Consider the following 19,063-nt stretch of genomic DNA (forward strand, 5'->3'; position numbering starts at 1 on the left):
CGAACGTTGTACTATAGAACCTTTAATTTCCCTTTCTGCTAAAATCAGCTATGGGCTTTACATCATTGTGGTTGTGACTTGTGATGGTGGTGGACCTTTAGATTTAACTTTTCTTATGTTTATGCCTTCTTTTCTTATTTAGTACATATAATAATTCAATGTTTTGTCTTTTGAGACCCCACCCACCAGGCACCAGCCAGCACCTACATTATTTGTCAAATGCCATTGGCAATTTTACATGTTTACAAAGTTTACAACCATAATATAAGTCTTAATTAACTCTTATTCATATGATATATAATGTTATTCAAAGTTCAAATAGTTACTCAATTGATGATCTGTATGAACATGTAGAATATGCTAAAAAGGAAGTGAAAGGCTGAAAGCTACCTAGCTAGCTTGATATTTCATAGCAGTTTTATATATTGCATTGCTGTTTGAATTCACGTTTGAACGCTCATCAACATATCAATTAATTACATTATACTAAAGAATTGAAGATCATATTAGTTTGTTCACGGGGTGGAATTGAAGCTGTAATTAATGTTACTTTATTCTGTACACCCATATGCTCACTTGTTGATTGAACTAGTCGAATGAAGGAAGAACTTTTAATTCTGAATGTCTCCCTAATATTCGTTAGGTGATATAGAAAAGAGAAATGTTTGGCATAGTTATTTTATCCTTAGTAGTGCTGATAAAGTGGTGTGAGAAAGCACATCCATCTTTTTTCTAATATAATTTTATTGATTAAAACTTAAGTCCTACTAGATACATAAATAAATATTTTCATACAAAAATGCTATTTGTAAACCAATTTCAGTCATCGTATAAAAATACAGTAACAGAACCCACCCAGTTTCTTCATCGTGCCACTAATCTTTTCTTCTTTGTCCGCGTGATTTCATCTCTTCTAAGCGTAGCGGTTCACTCTCCTCTTCTTCGATTGTGCCACTGCACCTCACTCCTCACTTTCTTCTCTTTTGCGCACAACGCTTCACTCTGCTCTTTGATCGTGTCATTGCTCCTCACTCTTCACTTTCTTCTCTTCTTCGCGCAGTGTTCCGCTCTTCTCTTCTCAGTGCCGTTTACTTTTCTCTTCCCAGTGAGTTATTTTAAATGCATTGCATTGATTTATTTTGGTTCTTCTTATCTTAGAGTTTTGAATCTATTTTTATTGGTCAGATTAAGAAAGTTGTTCCAGTTAAATCCACAAGCTCAAATGATGAGGTTTGTGTTGTGTTAAGTTCATATGTTGTTAAATTTTGATTCCGGATTTGATTTTAAATGTTTTTTATTTGTTATTTTTCTGATTTGTTAATTATGAGTTTTTTTTTTATCCTGAAACTGTTGTCAATAATCAAACAGCTTTCAACTTGTTTTTAAGTATTTGATTAACCATGTTTTAGGTTGTTCCAATCATAGGAATGTCATTTTCTTCTATGGAAGATTATAAAACTTTTTATATCAATTATGCAAAGAGAGTTGGCTTTTTATAGAATATAAGAGCTACTAAGTGGGATCAAAATAGACAGATTATCAAACCTTGGTATGTTCTAGAGCTAGTTATCGAAGATAAAAAATTGATCCACTAAAAAAGATAAAATTGTAAAGCTAGGATAATTGTGAAGAGGGATAAGAAGCTGGAATATGTGTTAATCTCTGTAAATATTCAGTATAACTATATTGTTAGTCCTAACATGGTAAAGACTTTGAAAAAAAAAACAAGAAACTAAGTTTGCATGCCAAACAGATAGCTAAGATCAATGATGAAGCTAGTGTTAAAATGAGAAACACCTATCAGACTTTAGCAAGTGCTGCTGGTGGCCATGACAAATTGACTTTTACCAAAAAAATCTTCAAAATCATATAGCAAAAAGTGTCAAGTCATGCAAGAGGAGAGGGATGTACAATCATTAATGCAGTATTTTCATAGGAAGCTAGAAGTTGTGCTGCTTATGAGTACTTTGGCAACGTTGTGAGCTTTGATACGACATACCAAACAAATAGGTACGACAGCACAATTATATGTTTCAAGTTATTTATATGTACTCTTATTTTTGCATGTTTTTTATGTATAGGAATAGATAAAATAGAATGCCTATTTTGCATGATATATTGAATTTGATGGTTTTATTTACTCAATTTGATTATATTGTGCATGATTTTAGCATCATGTTTGATTATAGTATGATACAGATTTCTGAGTTTGATTGTTACTTCGACGACTATAATTGGATTCTCAATTTTATCATAGATATGATATATCTTTTGCCTCATTTGTTAGGGTTAATCACCATGGTCAATCAGCACTACTTGGTTATCCTCTTTTTTCATGCGAAGAAGAGAGCTCCTTTATTTGGTTATTTGATTGTCGGATGCGATGTATGAGTGACAAGCCACCTATTGACATATTGCCAGATCAATGTAAAGCTATGCGAAATGCGATTGAAAAATCCTTGCCAATGACACGATAGTGTATTTGGCATATTTTGAAGAAAATTTCAGAAAAATTAGGAGCATACAAGCAATCTAAAGAGATTACTGCTGAGATGAGACATTGTGTAGGAGTCTAGGTCTAATGAGGCATTTGAGAGCTTTTGGATTGATTATCTCAATATATTCAATTTGCATGATAATAATTGGCTAGCAGGTATTTTATGAGTTTGATTATCTTGTATCTATTGTTTGATTATTTATCTTTTATTAATCAATATACCTTACAAATTTGATTATGCACATTTCATGTTTTCAAGTTTATACAAAAAACGTTACAAGTGAGTCCCTGTTTTTCTCAGCAACAATTTTTGGATATGCATGAGTAGCACTCAAATGAGTAAAAACATGCATACATTTATAAAGGGCTACCTAATCTCAAAGAATAATTTACAACAATTTGTAATGCAATATGACAATTGTCTTATAAATAAAGTCCAAAAAGAATATGAATTAGATGTTTCTACATTTAATACCATTATCCCTTATGCTACTATCTCTCTTATTGAGAAACAATTTCAAAAGAAATATACTCATGGTATGTTTAGTGAGCTTCAAAAGGAGTTTAGGACAAAGGCTAATTGCATTACAATAAAAGAGCATTAGGATGGATATATTATTACTTACAAGATTATAGAAGAGAGTGAGCATGATGATAAAGTGTTTGATTTTATGTATGAGGTGTTGTTTGATTCCTCAACTTCAGGAGTTTATTGTCAATGCCATATTTTTTTAGTCAAAGAGAATGTTATGCCGACATAGTCTTTTTGGCCTTGGTCTTGAAAGAGTGAAGAAATTGTCAGAAAAGTCTAGCCATGATCCAAGTCATTTAGAGCCAGTAAAAAAACGATATGATGAGATGTGCAATCAACTTTATAATATTGCAGAAATAACTGCATGAGAAAGGATATATTGTCAGTTACAATGTTATAGAAGAGAGTGAGCACATTAGCATGAAGTTTATGCTAGACTTTATGCTACTGTGCTTGTGCTTTAAAATTTTCTTCCACCAATCATGAATGTACTTATCTGACAATTTTTTCACTCTTTCAAGACCAAGGACAAAAAAATTATGGCAGCATAACATTTTCTTTGACTAAAAAAGATGGTATTGGAAACAAACATCTAAAGTTGAGGAATCAAACAACACCTCATACATAGAATCAAACATCTTATCATCACGTTCAATCTTTTCTATCCTTGTAAGTGACAATATACCCCTTCTCATGCTCTTTTGTTGTAATGCAATTAGTTTTTATCCTAAACTCCTTTTGAAGCTCACTAAACATGTCATTGAATATATTCCTTTTGGAATTGTTTCTCAATAGGAGAGAGGCAGTAGCATAAGGGATAATGGTATTAAAGGTAGCAACATCTAATTCATATTTTTTAGGCCTTTATTTGCAAGATAATTGTCATATTGCATTATAAATTGTTGCAAATTGTTCTTTGAGGTTAGATAACCCTTCATAAATACATGCATACTTTCACTCCTTTGAGTGCTACTCATACTTGCCCAAAAATTATTGTTGAAAAAAACAGAGACCCACTTGTAACATTTTTCATACAAATATGAAAACATGAAATGTGCATAATCAAACTTGTAAGGCATATTGAATAATAAAAGAAAAATAATCAAACAACATATATAAGATAATCAAACTCATAAAAGACCTGCTAACCAATTATTATCATGCAAATTGAATTTATTGAGAAAATCAATCCAAAAACTCTCAAATACCTTATTATACCTAGACTCTTATACAATATGTCTCATTTTAACACTAAGCTTCTAATCTGGAATTTTCTTCAAGATATGCAAAATACACTATCGATGTTGAGTCATCGGCAAGGATTTTTCAATCGCATTTTGCATAGCTTTTCATTGATCCATCAATATGCCAATAGGTGGTTTGTCACTCATATATTGTATCCAACAATCAAATAACCAAATAAAAGAGCTCTCTTCTTCGCATGAAAAAAGAGTGTAACCAAGTAACACTGATTGGCCATGGTGATTAACCCTCAACAAATGAGGCAAAAGATATATCATATCTATAATAAAATTAAGAATCCAATTATAGTCGTCAAAGTAACAATCAAACTCAAGAATCTATATCATACTATAATCAAACATGCTGCAAAAATTATGCACAGTATAATTAAACTGAGTAAATAAAACAATCAAACTCAAGATATCATGCAAAGTAGCAGCAAATGCATTCTATTCTACCTCTCCTTATACATCAAACACATGAAAAAACAAGAGTACATATTTGTTTGGTACGTCTTATCAAAGCTCACGACGTCACCAAAGTGCTTATAAGCAGCACCACTTCTAGCATCGGCCTAAAAAGCATGCTCTATGCGATGTTGTTCATCCAATTTAACTTCATAAAAGTTGCGCTTTTGCTGCTGTTTCCTATGAAAATAATGCATTAATAATTGCACATTCCCCTCTTCTTGTATGACTTACACTTTTTGCTATATAATTTCGAAGATCTTTTTCAATAAAAGTCAATTTGTCATGGCCACCAGCAACAGTTACTAAACTCTGATAGGTGTTTCTCATTGTAACACCACTTTCATCATTGATCTCAGCTATCCGTTTGGCATGCAAGTTTAGTTTCTTGATCTCTTTCAACGTCTTTGCCATGCTATGACTAACAACATGGTTATACTGAATATTCACAGAAGTTAACACATATTCCAACTTCTTATCCCTCTTTACAATTATCCTAACTTTACAATTTTGTTCGGAAGTTAGATTTGTGATCAATTTTTTTTCTTCGATAACCAGCTTTAGAAGATACCAAGATTTGATATGTAATCTGTCTATTTTAATTTCACTTAACAGTTTTTATATTCTATGAAAAGTCAACCCTCTTTGCATAATTGGAATAAAAAGTTTTGTCCATATGAGAAAATGTCATTCCTATGATTACAACAACTTAAAACATGGTTAATTAAACACTTAAAAACAAGTTGAAAGGTGTTTGATTACCGACAAGAGTTAAGGATAAAAAATAAAAAATCTCATAATTAACAAATAAAAAAAACAAATCAAAAACACTTAGGTCCAATTTGGGTAAACAACTTAATTAAGCTCTTTTTGAAAAAATAGCTTAAACAATAAATGACTATATTAAAAGTAACTTATAAATAAGTTACTTTGTGTTTGAATTTTTAGTTCTAAAAGTGTTTATTTTATAGAAATGCGATAAAAAAGTAGTAGTATTATGAGAGAAATCATTTTTTTTAACTTCTCTATAAGCTCCTAAATAGTTTCTTAGAAAGTTGTAATTTGATTTTGAAAATTGCACCAAACATTAATACTATTACTTTTCATAAATCAAAAGTTCAAAAAAGTTACTTTTGAACTATGAAGCACGAACACTTCGCTGAGTTGCCGTGTCCGCGTGTTGGACACATTTTGGACACGACACTCACCGACACTCGTTCGACACGCGTGTCTGGTGTGTCCAAACCGTGTCTTAATAAAAAATAACAAATTCTTCACCGGACACGCTTGGATACACCTAAATACCATCACGTATCAGCGTTTCTAATATTATTCTTAACATATATTTTTGAAATAAATTTAGATATAGTATATATATTATTTATTAAAACAAAAAATATTTTAAATACTTGATATAATTAAAATAAAATATTAAAAATAATTAAAAAATTAATTTATATTTTAGTATCAATAAAATATCAAAATACCATTATGATTTATCTAAAAAAATACTTTATATTTTATATGTATGCGTGTCCTCGTATCTTATAAGATTTTAAAATTCGTATGTCGACATGTCCCGTGTCAATGTCAATGTCTGTGCATCATAACTTTTGAAACTTTCCAAACGAACCCTTAAAATTAAATAACACAGCACAAACCTCGTCATTCGAACTTGTGGATTCAATTAAATTCTAACTTTACTTCAAACTTGTGGATTCAATTGAATTCTAACTTTACTTCAATAAACAGCAACTTTTCTAATTTGACCAATAAAAATGGAATCAAAACCCTAAGATAAGAAGAACCAAAATAAATCAACATAATATATTTAAAATAACTCATTGATAAACATCTCTAAGAAGAGCAGAGTCGGGCGCTATGCAGAAAAGAGAAGAAAGTGAAGAGTAAGGAGCAATGGCGCGATCCAAGAACAGAGTGAAGCGTTATGTGAAAAAAAAAAACAAAAAAAAGCGGGGAGTGAGGTGCAATGGCGCGATCGAATGGGAGGAGAGAGAACCGCTGCACCGTGAAGGGAAGAAATCAAGCGATCGAAAAAGATGAGAGCAATGACGGGATGAAGAAACTAGATGGGTTCTGTTTTTCAAGCACGTCGCATTATTTACCGTATCCATATGCACTATTTTACCGTATTTTTATACGGCTACTGAAATTAATGTACAAATAACATTTTAAATAGCATTTTTTGTAGAAATTAGAAAGCATAAATTAACCTTAGAATTCTGACCAACCAACCAAGGTTATATAACAAATATAAACAGCCCAGAGTCTACATGAATATCTTTTATTTTGGTTAATCTATCTTTTTTACCCCTAAAAAACCAAAAATATAAAATCTAACTTCCAAAATATCATCAAATCATAGTATCGCCAAAAATTTGGATACAAAAACTATACACACACTTCGGCCCACTATTATTCCGGCCCATTTTCCTTACCACCTGTTTTCGAAACTCAGGCCTGAGGAAGCCCACGGATGAGGATGATGGACCACATGCTCAACGGGCGGGTAATAGGATCCTCCGTGCGCTACCGTAGGCGGATACGGATACGGATACGGATACGGCGGAGGCGGAGGTGGCGGATAGTTACAAGCGCACCCCCCGTACGATGGAACCTGTGGCGGAAAAAACGGCGGATGACAATTATCAAACTTTCCAAAGGGCGAAACCGGGGACCCCACCGCCGCAGACGGAGAATAGGCCCCTCCCGAACCCACCGTCGGATAGCAACACGCGCTCCCAATCGCCGTCGTCGTTGTCGTCATCGGAGGATACTGCACCAACGAATGGTTGGGATTAAAATCCTGTGGATCCAACACAGGGTAACCAGAAATTCTCCCTTCCAAAATCTGTGACGACTCATACCTATCCCCAGTCCCTTTCAATCGATACGAAAAATTGAAGATCCCGTTAGGTTTTCCCTCGCCGGACCGAACCTGGTAGCTAACAGAGCGCGCCGCGTCAGATTTGGCGGCGTCGCGGACGAGATCAGCCACGGGGACGCGGCATTCGCCGATGAGCTTGTCGCCGAGGAGAGTACCGTCGTGGCGGAACTCGAAGCGGAAGAAGAGGCCCTCGGAACCTTCTAGAAGCGAGGGCGTGATCCACGCCAGGTCGAAGATGGCGTCGTGGTGCCACTCCGGGTTAGCTCCGTCGCCATCGGCTTCTCTGTCGGTTCTAGTCCGCTGCTGTTGACTCTGGCTTTCTTTGAGGGTCCTGTTGGGGTCGTCGCTCTCGATCCAAACGACGGCGTATAGGGTGAGTTTCTGGAAGAAGTTGAATGCCTTTAGATCGTTGCAAGAGATTAGTTTCAGCTCCATGGTTGGAACAGCTTCCTTTCGATGCATGTTTCTTTCTTCTTTTTTTTTTTTTTTTTTTTTTTTTTTGTTGGAGATTGTTATTAGCGTTGGGAATGTGGGTTGTTCCTTTGTTTTATATAATTTTTCTTGGTTTGGGCTGGAATGGGAATTTTTTGGGTTTGAATGGAAGGTGTAACTTGAATTGTTGAATGTAGTACGCGGAGATATTTCCAGAGAGAAGCACCTTCCTCGAACAAACTACCATTCTTCTACTCAGTTCCCTTTTAACTAACCTGTCTCTTTTGTCCATGCTTGAGAGTTAAGACTCTTTTGGATGGTGCTCCTTAATAAGTTAATATCCTAAACAACAACAACAAAGTCTTGTCTTTCTAGATGGGATTGGCTACATGAATTAAACGATGCTATTAAACTTGTAGGTCTCCTTTGACCACCTTCTAAATCTTCCTCTACCTTTCACTCCTTGTTTATCTTCCAAAAACTGAACTTTTTATTATAGCTATTAAAAAGATGTTATAATCTCAATTTAGTTTTTCTTCTAAACTAATTATTATTTAACAATTATATAATTACTTGCTTAATTAGTTAACTTAAAAATCAATTCAATTATTACTATTCAATTCATGTATTCCTATTGCTTCTTTCCAAAAGTAATTCAAATCTCTTTCGTATCATGTTATCCCCTTTAATACCATCAACGAATTGATCGGAAGGTGTGGTGTTCGTACATTTTGAATTGGGTATACTGTGGAAAGTAAAACTGCCAACTAATCACAGTTCGATCTCACTCTGATTTTATTTTCTTTTCATTATACAAGCAGCAATATACAATATACAAGTTGAAACAATCTTGTTTTGGGTGCATTTTTTTTCTTGGGTGATTTTACATGAATGCTCGGTAGAGCAAATAATTGAATTCTAATGGCTTTAGATCTAAGCGCCTCCAAATATTACAAAACGTGGCGAAGACAAACTATAAGAAACAAATATCGGGGCCATGGGTTATCCTATAACTACCACTATCAAGGACTCTCCGGGAGAGCGTGGCTAGTTCCAAGCAATTCCTCGCCTTCCTCTTTGGGGACCTTGCTCCAACTTCTCATCGACAAAAACCTCGCTCGCTCGATCCCACCACCTCTGAATCCGGTCATTCTCGATGACATCATTGGCATCACAAGAACTGAAGATGCCTGAATTGTATCCTCCCCAAACCCAAGAGACATTGCACAAGTATTCTGCATGGAAAGACAAGCTCAGATTGTGTTCCATATCAAAACTGATCAAGTTTATAAAAGGTGAATGCTAATGCAATTACCAATACCTTGGCTTTGACTAGCATGCTTGAAATCTTCATCAGCGTTCCTTTTACAAATGATCTTGATTCTGTGTTTTGTGCTTCTTCCTGAGTCGCTACCAACCTGTAACAAATAAATAATATCAAATTTCGCAACTCAATATAGACGATGGCCAAATCAAGGGAAAGAAAATACAGGAATGATACACATTGTGCCAACAACTTCTTGGATGATTAAAAGAAAATGCACTAAAAGCTGTCTTAACCAGGTCAATATTCCATGCCAGAGATCTCATTTAGTTGGGAATGTTCTAGAGCCTAAGGGGGTGGTATGTGAGTTAGGTTTCTGGAAGGGAATCAACTAGAACTTCACTCACAGTGGTCTTCCCAAAGATCCTTAAAGTTAGGGAAGAAGATATATAGTAAATGGTTTACATCATTAGTCAATCGTGGTACCATACTAGCCCTACCCCCCTTTCCTCCCTTATCCCATCAACAAGAGTTCATGAGGGCTTATTTATACCTGTTTGATTCCGTTGCAATTCCAGAGGTTGCCATCGAATCCAAAGAACTATCTTTGGCCTCAGCACCTAAAAAGAAAAGGAGTTTAATTCTGCATATTTTGAACCATTGTATAACTATCGAAACATTATAATTACCTTTTGAATCATCAGGTGCCAACAAAGAAATGCCGACGAATACACAAGTCATTCCTAGTATAAACATCGTCGTCCTTAATGCATCAAATACCTGTTTTCAGAGAATAAACTTTGCATGAGACAAATTCGCTATCCAAAGTTCAAATTCGCTATCCAGAGCTTCCATATTATATGACCTTATTTATCTTCCCAAATTTAATTCAATAATGTTACTTAAAACAGAATTTTGATGAGGATGGTCAGCATCCATTAGCCCCACGCCAAATCATCTGTATAAGACAGAGGTAAAGTACCTGGTACTCTTGAAAGTAAATAATTCCTGTACAGATGGAGAAGAAAGTCCAAGCTATCTGAAACATGGGAACAATAAGGATTGCATCAAACAAGGACAGTCCTTCGTTCAACCTGGTCATCTGCACACACAAAAATAGAGTAAGTCAGCACTCATGTTTATAAATAGCTATCACAGGTCTCTCAATGTCATTGCATGCAATTATTAGCCCTTACCCAAAACCCAGCTGTACTGAGGAATAAAAGAAGCATTGAATATGTGAACCAGCTGTGTAACTGATAACCACCAGACATGGCAAGTCGAAGGAGGTTCGACCTGCCACAAAATTAAGCATCAATGTTAGACAAAAGGAAAAGCGGCTACCCATTCATAGAGCACAATAAAATGTTGAATTGCTAACTCACAGAGATTTTGCAAACAGCACTGAACATGAACCTACAGCACCTGAAACTATCGCATAGGAGAAAGGTAGAAGCATGTGCCAATAAGGTCTAAGGTTATGTCCTGATACGGAAAGCAGTTCTCCTCTCCTACATATTTCACACGATACTCAGAAACAAGCCAATTGATTGTTTAACCTAACAAGTAATAACAATGAAATATCATTTATCACCTGTAAATGAAGTGATGCAAAGCAATAACTAAGACCAAAACTAGAAGGTACAGCAGGAATGCACCATTGGTATATTTATCTGCTAACTCCTCTGGTGTATAAACTGAAATGAAAGTAGTTTACAATGTATCAGCTTACAACATTGTAAGATCTTGGTTAAACAAATACTTATTATATCATAACATATAATTGGAGATTTTGGCATATATTAAATCTTATAGATCAACAAGCACGAAGAACACTGATATTTTGAATGGATATTTCAGTTAAGACACATGCCACTTCCTACGTTTAACATTTAAGATGCCATAACCCATAAGTTAGGTGTATTTAGATAAATCCATATCCTGAATGAGGTATGTTGCTACAGCCAACTCAAGTATCCATTATCCAATTGCAGAAATTAATTTTTACTAGAGCACTATCTGTCAGCAGCATAATTTTTATTACTTTTTCAAAGACACCATTGCACAGATTTAGTTGCACTAGGGAATAAATACATACCAGGTGATTGGTGATTACCAAAAGCAACTAGAAAAACATTGCCAAGAACAATGAAGGCAGTGGCAACCAATACCCTGTTCAGAAGTCGAAGATTGAGTAATTGGAAGAGACTAAACAAGGATGATGATAGGCCAAAAACGGAAACAGTATTCTCAATTAACAATTAGCATACCGCATACCTGACAGTTACCAATTTGTTCAAGACAAAATAGGCAAATGCAATGTTAGATACAAACTGAACAGATCCAAGGGCAGCAAGAAGTGACTGCACACAAAAGAGAAGAATATGCAATTAAAGGAAAGGAAATGCATCCATCAAAATTTATACTAGCCAAGCATAACAGTATGAAAATACTGCAAGCTATGATAAAATTACTTCAAATGCTTGGCCATGAATCCCAGTAAAATCATAGGTAATGTACCTGAGCAGCATATCCAAAGGAAATGAAGTTCAAGCAATTTCCAAGAATGAAAAGTAAGATACCTGCATAGCAAGAAATATGAATGCAATCAAAAACAAGAAATCAGCCACCTGAGGTAGAAGGTGAAAAATCTATATACAAATGTACAAGTCTATACCAACTCTCCAAATCTGAAAGTGTATAATAGGCTTAAGAGGCAGCTTTCCACTTGTCCCGTCACCTCCAATTACTGAATGTTTTTCTCTCTGCAAAACATACAGCCCAACCACTTCATCCTTCCAAAGTAATTTGATATAATAAAAATAGTATTAAGTATTAACATATTTCTCTGAGCATGTTTACATATTAAAATATTATCTAGTAAGTAGGCTAATATAGGTGATAAAAAATGCCATATATAATGAAAAGGAAAAACAAAGGCAATTAGAATGGAAATATAACCTCAGTTTTAACACTCCAACTTAATAGTCAAGAGGTTTACTTATTACGACTGCTAAAATCTCTTAACATCATACATTTGCAAAATGAAATTTCCCAACTCATTAAACAAAAGAATGAAACACACCCAAGAACATATCACTTACCTCGTTATGCCCTAATTTAAGAAGATTGGTGCCAAAGTTTATAGCAAGGCTACCAAAAAGGTTGATGAAAGCACCAACAATCCACTTCCCCATGTATAAAAAGATGTAGCAACTTGAAGGAGAGCCCACATGCAGCAGAAATTGAGGAATGCTGTCTAGCAGATGCAGGTTCCTCGAATTCTCCGCACAAATTGGAGAAGGGAAAGAGTCTTTACCGTGACTAGTTGCACCAAGTAGGTCAGTTTCAGAACCTAACTTGGTGTAGACAACACAGTCTTATGTCACCTGAACCAAAAATGCAAGGAATTAATTAAATCATGTTTTTATAGTGTTAAGTGCAGATAATCAATAAGTAAGAAATTTATTTGATATAATGAAGTTACAGGGCTAAATCTATGAGCAAAATTATTAAATTAGTGAAGCTAATGAAATCGCCAAAAATGAAAAAGCAGTTTCTAGCTACTAATTCCATATTAAAAGCTGAAACCACAAAAACCATGACATGCGATATACCAAAATTGTGCATGAATCTGAGTAAACACATTCATTAATGGGCACAAATTCGTAGAGAAACAATGCAATTATGCTTCCCTTTAACATCTCTCAATATTCCAGATCCATAAACTATCACAATGTGTCAAATGAATAACCCAACTACGTACCCCCAAAAAAGGAGGAAGGAATCAAACCACGAAAAAGAAAGAAAGAGCTCCTAAATCCTAAGTCCTACGAAACATGCTTCGCTGAGGAATCCAGATCTGCTAAATTAACAAGAAAATTGAAGAAGAGACAGAAGACAAAAAAAAAAGATAGAAATTAAAGAAATACAAAAAAAGAATCGTAAGAGATTAGCAAGCTAGTTGATTTACCTTCTAAAGGAAGAAACAAACGCAGGAATGGATGGGATCGGTTCAACAGAATGAGGAGAATTCAAAGGGAAGCGAAATAACAAAAAAAAATGTATTGTTTGAAAATTATAGTAATAACAATAATAACAAGAGAAATAAAAGAATGGCAGTTTTGGTTTTCTTTTTATTTTGAAATTTATTTTTGTGTATTGGTGGTTGAAAACGAAGGGAAATTGATATTGAAGAAGGAAGGAAGAAAGGAGTTGCGGAATGTGGAGGGCTGGGTTGGGTTGGGTTGGGTCAAAGGTCAAAAGGGAAAATGGGGGTGCGGAAAAGTAAAAGGGGAGAAGAAGGGTGAAATGAAAGAGACCCTTTGATAGAGAAGAGAGAGCCACCGCTGTTACCGGCGTCTTCTGCTTGCTCTTTGCACTCTCTCGGTAGAAAGAATCCCCATTTGATTGATTATTAATTTATTATGGAAAAGATATTTCACCTCTTAATCCTCCCATTTACCTTAACATGACTTTAATTTTTATCAGGCATTGCAAATCACTAAAAATACAACCAAATAATTTTGTCCTTCAAATTTTGTTATTGATAAAATATTTTTAAATAATTTAAAATAAAATAAAAATATTAAACATTAAATATATATTTTTAAAAAATATTTTAAAAATTAAATTTTAATATAAATTTTTATAAATTTCATTAAAAAAATAAAATATTTTTATTCTTAAAATTTAATATTTTTTTGTTAAATATATATTTTTTGTAATTTTTTTATCAACAATTAATAATACCTTTAAAAAATAAAAAATATAAAAATTAAATTTTTAGTCAATTTTGTGTATGTATTTTTTAAATAATTATTTAAATATTACTATAAAATTTTGGATCAAATACATAAATAATTTATAAAATACAAAAGTGATTTGTTATTTACAAAAAAATAATATTCTTTTTGGACATTTTTATCGCATTTTTATATTATTTGATGCTATTTTTGTCAATAACAAAATTCGAGTATATTTTTGTCAGCGACAAAATTATTCAAGTGCATTTTTTATAATTTATTCTTTTTATCCTATAAAATCCAACTTTTAGTTAATTGGGCTGCGTTTAGAACTTAAAAACTGAAATTGAGACTAGGAAATAAAGAATAAGAGACAGCGATCGTTTCTATATTGTGTTTAATATAAAATATACTGTATTGAGTTATGTCATAGTATTATGTTTAGTCTAAGATAAATATAGAGACGGGATAGATTTGGAATTTAAAAAGTTGAATAAGGATATTTTTAAAGACATGCTATAAAATTTCGATCTCCTATGTCCCCACTTTCTAGGGTTACTAAAGGGACTGAAATTTTATGCCTTGGGATTGAAATTTTAGTTCTAAGCCACCAAACAGAATATTGAATCTCAGTCTCTAATCTCAATCCCAGTCTCTAAAAATAAACACAAACTTAATATTTTTAATTTTGGTTTTTCACAACAGTATCTTCTAGTCACGCAGTGAATTATGGCATACAGAAGACGGAATTCAAACTCTCAAACACTTGTTTAATCAAACTAGTGAACTAACTATTAAATTAACCCAAATTAATTTAAAGCCCTTTTTTAAGATTTAAGATCTAAAGTTATAATTTATAATTTAAGATTAAAAAATTAAAATTTAATATAAATAAAATAATTTAAAATAATAATTCTCTAATATTTTTAATCAAATAATCATTATTTAATAATCATTGTTTTGGTTGTCCTAAGAACAAGAGCTCTCTCGTTTGGAGGAGTTTTTGCAAGGCTTCAGAAGTGTTGAAGGAATAGTTTGTTTGATGTACGGAGGATTTGAACCAGAATTTTTAGTTTTCTAACTGGAGGAGAAAAGAGCAGTTATCTAATGAAATGGATTATGTTCACATTTCTTATTCGAACATCCAGATACAGGATATCTGGTCGGTTGGTAGGTGGCATTTGGATACTCTTTATTCTCCTTTATCTTAAAATTTGAAAGGTAATATTCTTTCTTACAATCCGGATGTGCAAGCAGGTCCGAAAGTGAGTTGGTATTGATTTGGGTCTGCTGTCAAAGTCTATAACTCACGCAATAGTTACTTGTGGTTGTGTAAGCAGCTGTTTGGTTGGGAGGTACAGGATTGGCTTTGGCGCCAATTTGTTCCGGAAAAGAACAAATTTTTGGCTTTGCTGTATCTTAAGAAGGCTCTTCCTACTGCAAGTTTTTGCTTCAGAAGAGGGATGTTGTCATCGGATAGGTGCCCAAGATGTCTTTCTAGCCCGGAATCGGTTTTACATTGTATTTGGAATTGTCCAAAAACTTAGCTTGTATGATATAGGTTGGATATTTTTTGGCATCCTTTAGATTTGAAGAACTAGTTCTTGTATCATAGCAGAGAGCATCCGTTTAAGTTCTTTTCAGGACTTTGGTGGATATGACGAGTAAAGAATAATGACATCTTTAATCCTCATGAGACTTGGCCTCTGGAAAAAATTATTTGTCTGATATTAGCTTCAGAAATGGAGTTTAGGAATATTTTTGAATTACAACGTATGTCCCTTCCCTCTATTCTAAATGGTTTTTGGAATCCCTCATCCATTGGTACTTTTAAGATTAATTGTGATGTTAGTTATCCTAGTTCGGGTGATAGTGTTGGTTTTGCTTGTGTTATTAGAGATTGTAATGGGAGTTGGCAAATTGGGTGTTTGGGAATGATTAAGAGTAAAAGTATTCTTCAAGGAGAATTGTTTGCTATTTGGAGAGGATATCTCTTAGTTTGGGATGTGGGTCAACGAGATGTTATTTGTGAGACAAATTATGTGGAAGTGTTTAATCTTGTTACTAATCACTAAGATGGTTTTGGGTTTATTGATCCGTTGGTGCTCAAAATAAGGGATATCATGCATTGAAATTGGCGTGTTGACTTTCGTTTGATTATGAGAGATGCAAACACGGTGGCAGATGTAACAGCCCAGACCACCCGCTAGCACGATATTGTCCGCTTTGGCACACAAGGCCTCACGATTTTGCCTTTGACGATAGGGATGATAGCCGAAGCCCTCACACTCACTTGTCAAAACGCGTCATGCTAGGGAGAGGTATCCACACCCTTATAAGGCATGCTTCGTTCCCCTCCCCAACCGATGTGGGCCTTACAATCCACCCCCTAAGGGAGTCCAGTGCCCTCGCTAGCACATCGATCCAGGTTCTGGCTCTGATACCATCTGTAACAGCCCAGACCACCCGCTAGCACGATATTGTCCGCTTTGGCACACAAGGCCTCACGGTTTTGCCTTTGACGATAGGGATGCTAGCCGAAGCCCCCCACACTCACTCGTCAAAACGCGTCATGCTAGGGAGAGGTATCCACACCCTTATAAGGCATGCTTCGTTCCCCTCTCCAACCGATGTGGGCCTTACAATGGATTGTTGGCCTACCCACTCCAAGTTGAGAGTTGGGCCCGGTAGTCTGGGCTGTTACACTCCTCCCCGGCAAGTTCTTTGGTTATGGCTATGTTAGTTTCGATGCAGCAAATAAAGATAAGGAGTAGAAGTAACAATGGTGGTGGTTCTAGATCTCCTTTTTCTATCTTTTTCGGTGGCAGCTCTCGGAGTCTAAAAGCCTGGTCTCTGTTCACATTTGTAGAGACTCTTCCACTGACAAGTTCCTCGGTTATGGCTATGTTAGTTTCAACGCAGCAAATAAAGATAAGGAGTAGAAGCAACAAAGGTGGTGGTTCCAAATATCCTTTTTCTACCTTTTTTCGGTGGCACTTTTTCAAGAGCAGCAGCTGCGGTTTTGGTGGTAGTAGAGGCCGCGATCTCTCTCTCTCTCTCTCTCTCTCTCTCTCTCTCTCTCTCTCTCTCTCTCTCTCTCTCTCTCTCTCTCTCTCTCTGCTTTCTTCTCTCTTTTCAATCTTTTTTTTCGGCGACTCAGCCAGTGACAGCAGCAGTGGATTCCCTCACCATCACTACCAACTCTCCCTCTCTCCTCCTTGTTTTTCCTTCTTTTTCTCCTCTCTCACTGAGTTCACTACACCTCTCTTGTCTCTTTCTATTTTATTTTTTTATCTTATTTTCATAAAAAAAATATGAATAACTGTGATATTATTGTTGAGTTTGAAGGATTAGATTGCAATGAATAATGTTGTTGGTATTTTTTTGAATTTGAATATGTTGTTGACGATGAATTTTTAAATTTGAATGTTATGTTGTGTTGTGTTGTTGTTGATGGATTGAAATAGATAGATGTGGGAAGAAGAATAGTTGATAGTTGGTGGGAATAAGGGTGGTGGTGGTGGTGAATGTGGGGTTAGAGTAAGAAAAAATATAAGGGTATTTTTGTCTATAAAAAAGTCAAAAGGATGATTTTAATATCAAATGAAATGTTGAGGATGATTTTAAAATAAAAATAAGGTCAGAAATGAATTTGATTTTGACCATAAACTTTAGGAATCAAAACAGTACTTATCCCTTTTTGGTGACTTAAATAAACTAAACAAAAGAAAAAAAAACAAGAAAAACAAATGAACTACTTAAATAGAGGGACAGTCCCATTTAAGATTACTATTAAACTCCTCCCAAGGAGAAGGAAGCTCTACATGATGAAGTTGTAACCTCATCGCCATTTTTTCCATGGTGTTTGTTGTAAGGCCCACATTGGTTGGGGAGGGGAACGAAGCATGCCTTATAAGGGTGTGGATACCTCTCCCTAGCATGACACGTTTTGACAAGTGAGTGTAGGGGGCTTCGGCTATCATCCCTATCGTCAAAGACAAAATCGTGAGGCCTTGTATGCCAAAGCGGACAATATCGTGCTAGCGGGTGGTCTGGGCTGTTACAGATGGTATCAGAGCCAGAGCTCGGATCGATGTGCTAGCGAAGGCGCTGGACTCCCTTAGGGGGGTGGATTGTAAGGCCCACATCGGTTGGAGAGGGGAACGAAGCATGCCTTATAAGGGTGTGCATACCTCTCCCTAGCATGACGCGTTTTGACAAGTGAGTGTGGGGGGCTTCGGCTATCATCCCTATCGTCAAAGGCAAAACCGTGAGGCCTTGTGTGCCAAAGCGGACAATATCGTGCTAGCAGGTGGTCTGGGCTGTTACAAAGAGTCCTTACAAACGTGAACAGAGACGAGGCTCTTGGACTCCAAGAGCTATTCGTCAAAGACGTTTGGGTGAATGTCACCGACGTAAAGAGATGCGGCCACCGTCGAAGAAACTCCATTGAACAGAAAAGATAGTGAGTGTATGAGATGTGGCCACCGTCAAAGAAATTCTATTGATCAGAAAAGATAGGGGGTTGTGTGTGTGTGTGATGGTAGAGAAAAAGAATATCGGATTTGAGATCAAATAAATGAGAGAATAAGGTTAATAAGATAAGAGTAAAATGGTCAAAAAGACGATTTTAATATCAAATGAAACAGTGAGGGGACGAATTTGATTTTGACAATAAATTTTAGAGACCAAAATAATATTTATCTTTATCCTATTAAATGAATGTGTTTAAATGATTTTTTAAATAATAAATTAAAAATACTCATTTGTTGTTATAGCAATACATAATTGAGTACTTATACAAAATTATACTAAAAATATATAAAAATTAAATTATATATTATTAACTTTTTAAATAAATATCTAATTCTTAGTAATAACTAATAAGACAATGAGTAAATATATAGCAGTAACAACGTAACAAATAATTTCATTCCTATTACCGGATTGGTTATCGAATCACTTGAGTGATTAGT

General features: G+C 34.9%; 2 protein-coding genes across 5 annotated transcripts; both read right to left on the bottom strand.

Moving 5' to 3' along the window:
• Window positions 1-6,859: 6,859 nt before the first annotated feature.
• On the bottom strand, window positions 6,860-8,380 carry LOC107604904 (uncharacterized). The gene has a single exon (XM_016306618.3). The coding sequence runs from the start codon at window positions 8,106-8,108 to the stop codon at window positions 7,194-7,196; it is 915 nt and encodes a 304-aa protein (XP_016162104.2). The 5' UTR covers window positions 8,109-8,380; the 3' UTR covers window positions 6,860-7,193.
• Window positions 8,381-8,855: 475 nt separating this feature from the next.
• On the bottom strand, window positions 8,856-13,754 carry LOC107604903 (magnesium transporter, putative (DUF803)). Of its 4 annotated transcripts, XM_088489660.1 has the most exons (15): window positions 13,316-13,733; window positions 13,109-13,204; window positions 12,447-12,731; window positions 12,020-12,107; window positions 11,863-11,924; window positions 11,620-11,705; window positions 11,441-11,514; window positions 10,937-11,039; window positions 10,728-10,853; window positions 10,539-10,638; window positions 10,325-10,444; window positions 10,032-10,122; window positions 9,896-9,962; window positions 9,400-9,496; window positions 8,856-9,313 (listed from the first exon to the last, which is right to left on the bottom strand). In XM_088489660.1, the coding sequence occupies exons 3-15, from the start codon at window positions 12,537-12,539 to the stop codon at window positions 9,101-9,103; spliced, it is 1,320 nt and encodes a 439-aa protein (XP_088345786.1). In that variant the 5' UTR covers window positions 12,540-12,731; window positions 13,109-13,204; window positions 13,316-13,733; the 3' UTR covers window positions 8,856-9,100. The 4 variants fall into 4 exon arrangements, with proteins under 4 accessions (XP_088345786.1, XP_088345785.1, XP_088345784.1 ...); XM_088489659.1 differs by lacking the exon at window positions 13,109-13,204 and having other exon boundaries at window positions 13,316-13,754; XM_088489658.1 differs by having other exon boundaries at window positions 9,896-10,122; window positions 13,316-13,728.
• Window positions 13,755-19,063: the final 5,309 nt, after the last annotated feature.

Source organism: Arachis ipaensis, chromosome B6, assembly GCF_059453495.1.
Source record: "Arachis ipaensis isolate K30076 ecotype BB chromosome B6, ASM5945349v1, whole genome shotgun sequence".
NCBI lineage: Eukaryota > Viridiplantae > Streptophyta > Magnoliopsida > Fabales > Fabaceae > Arachis > Arachis ipaensis.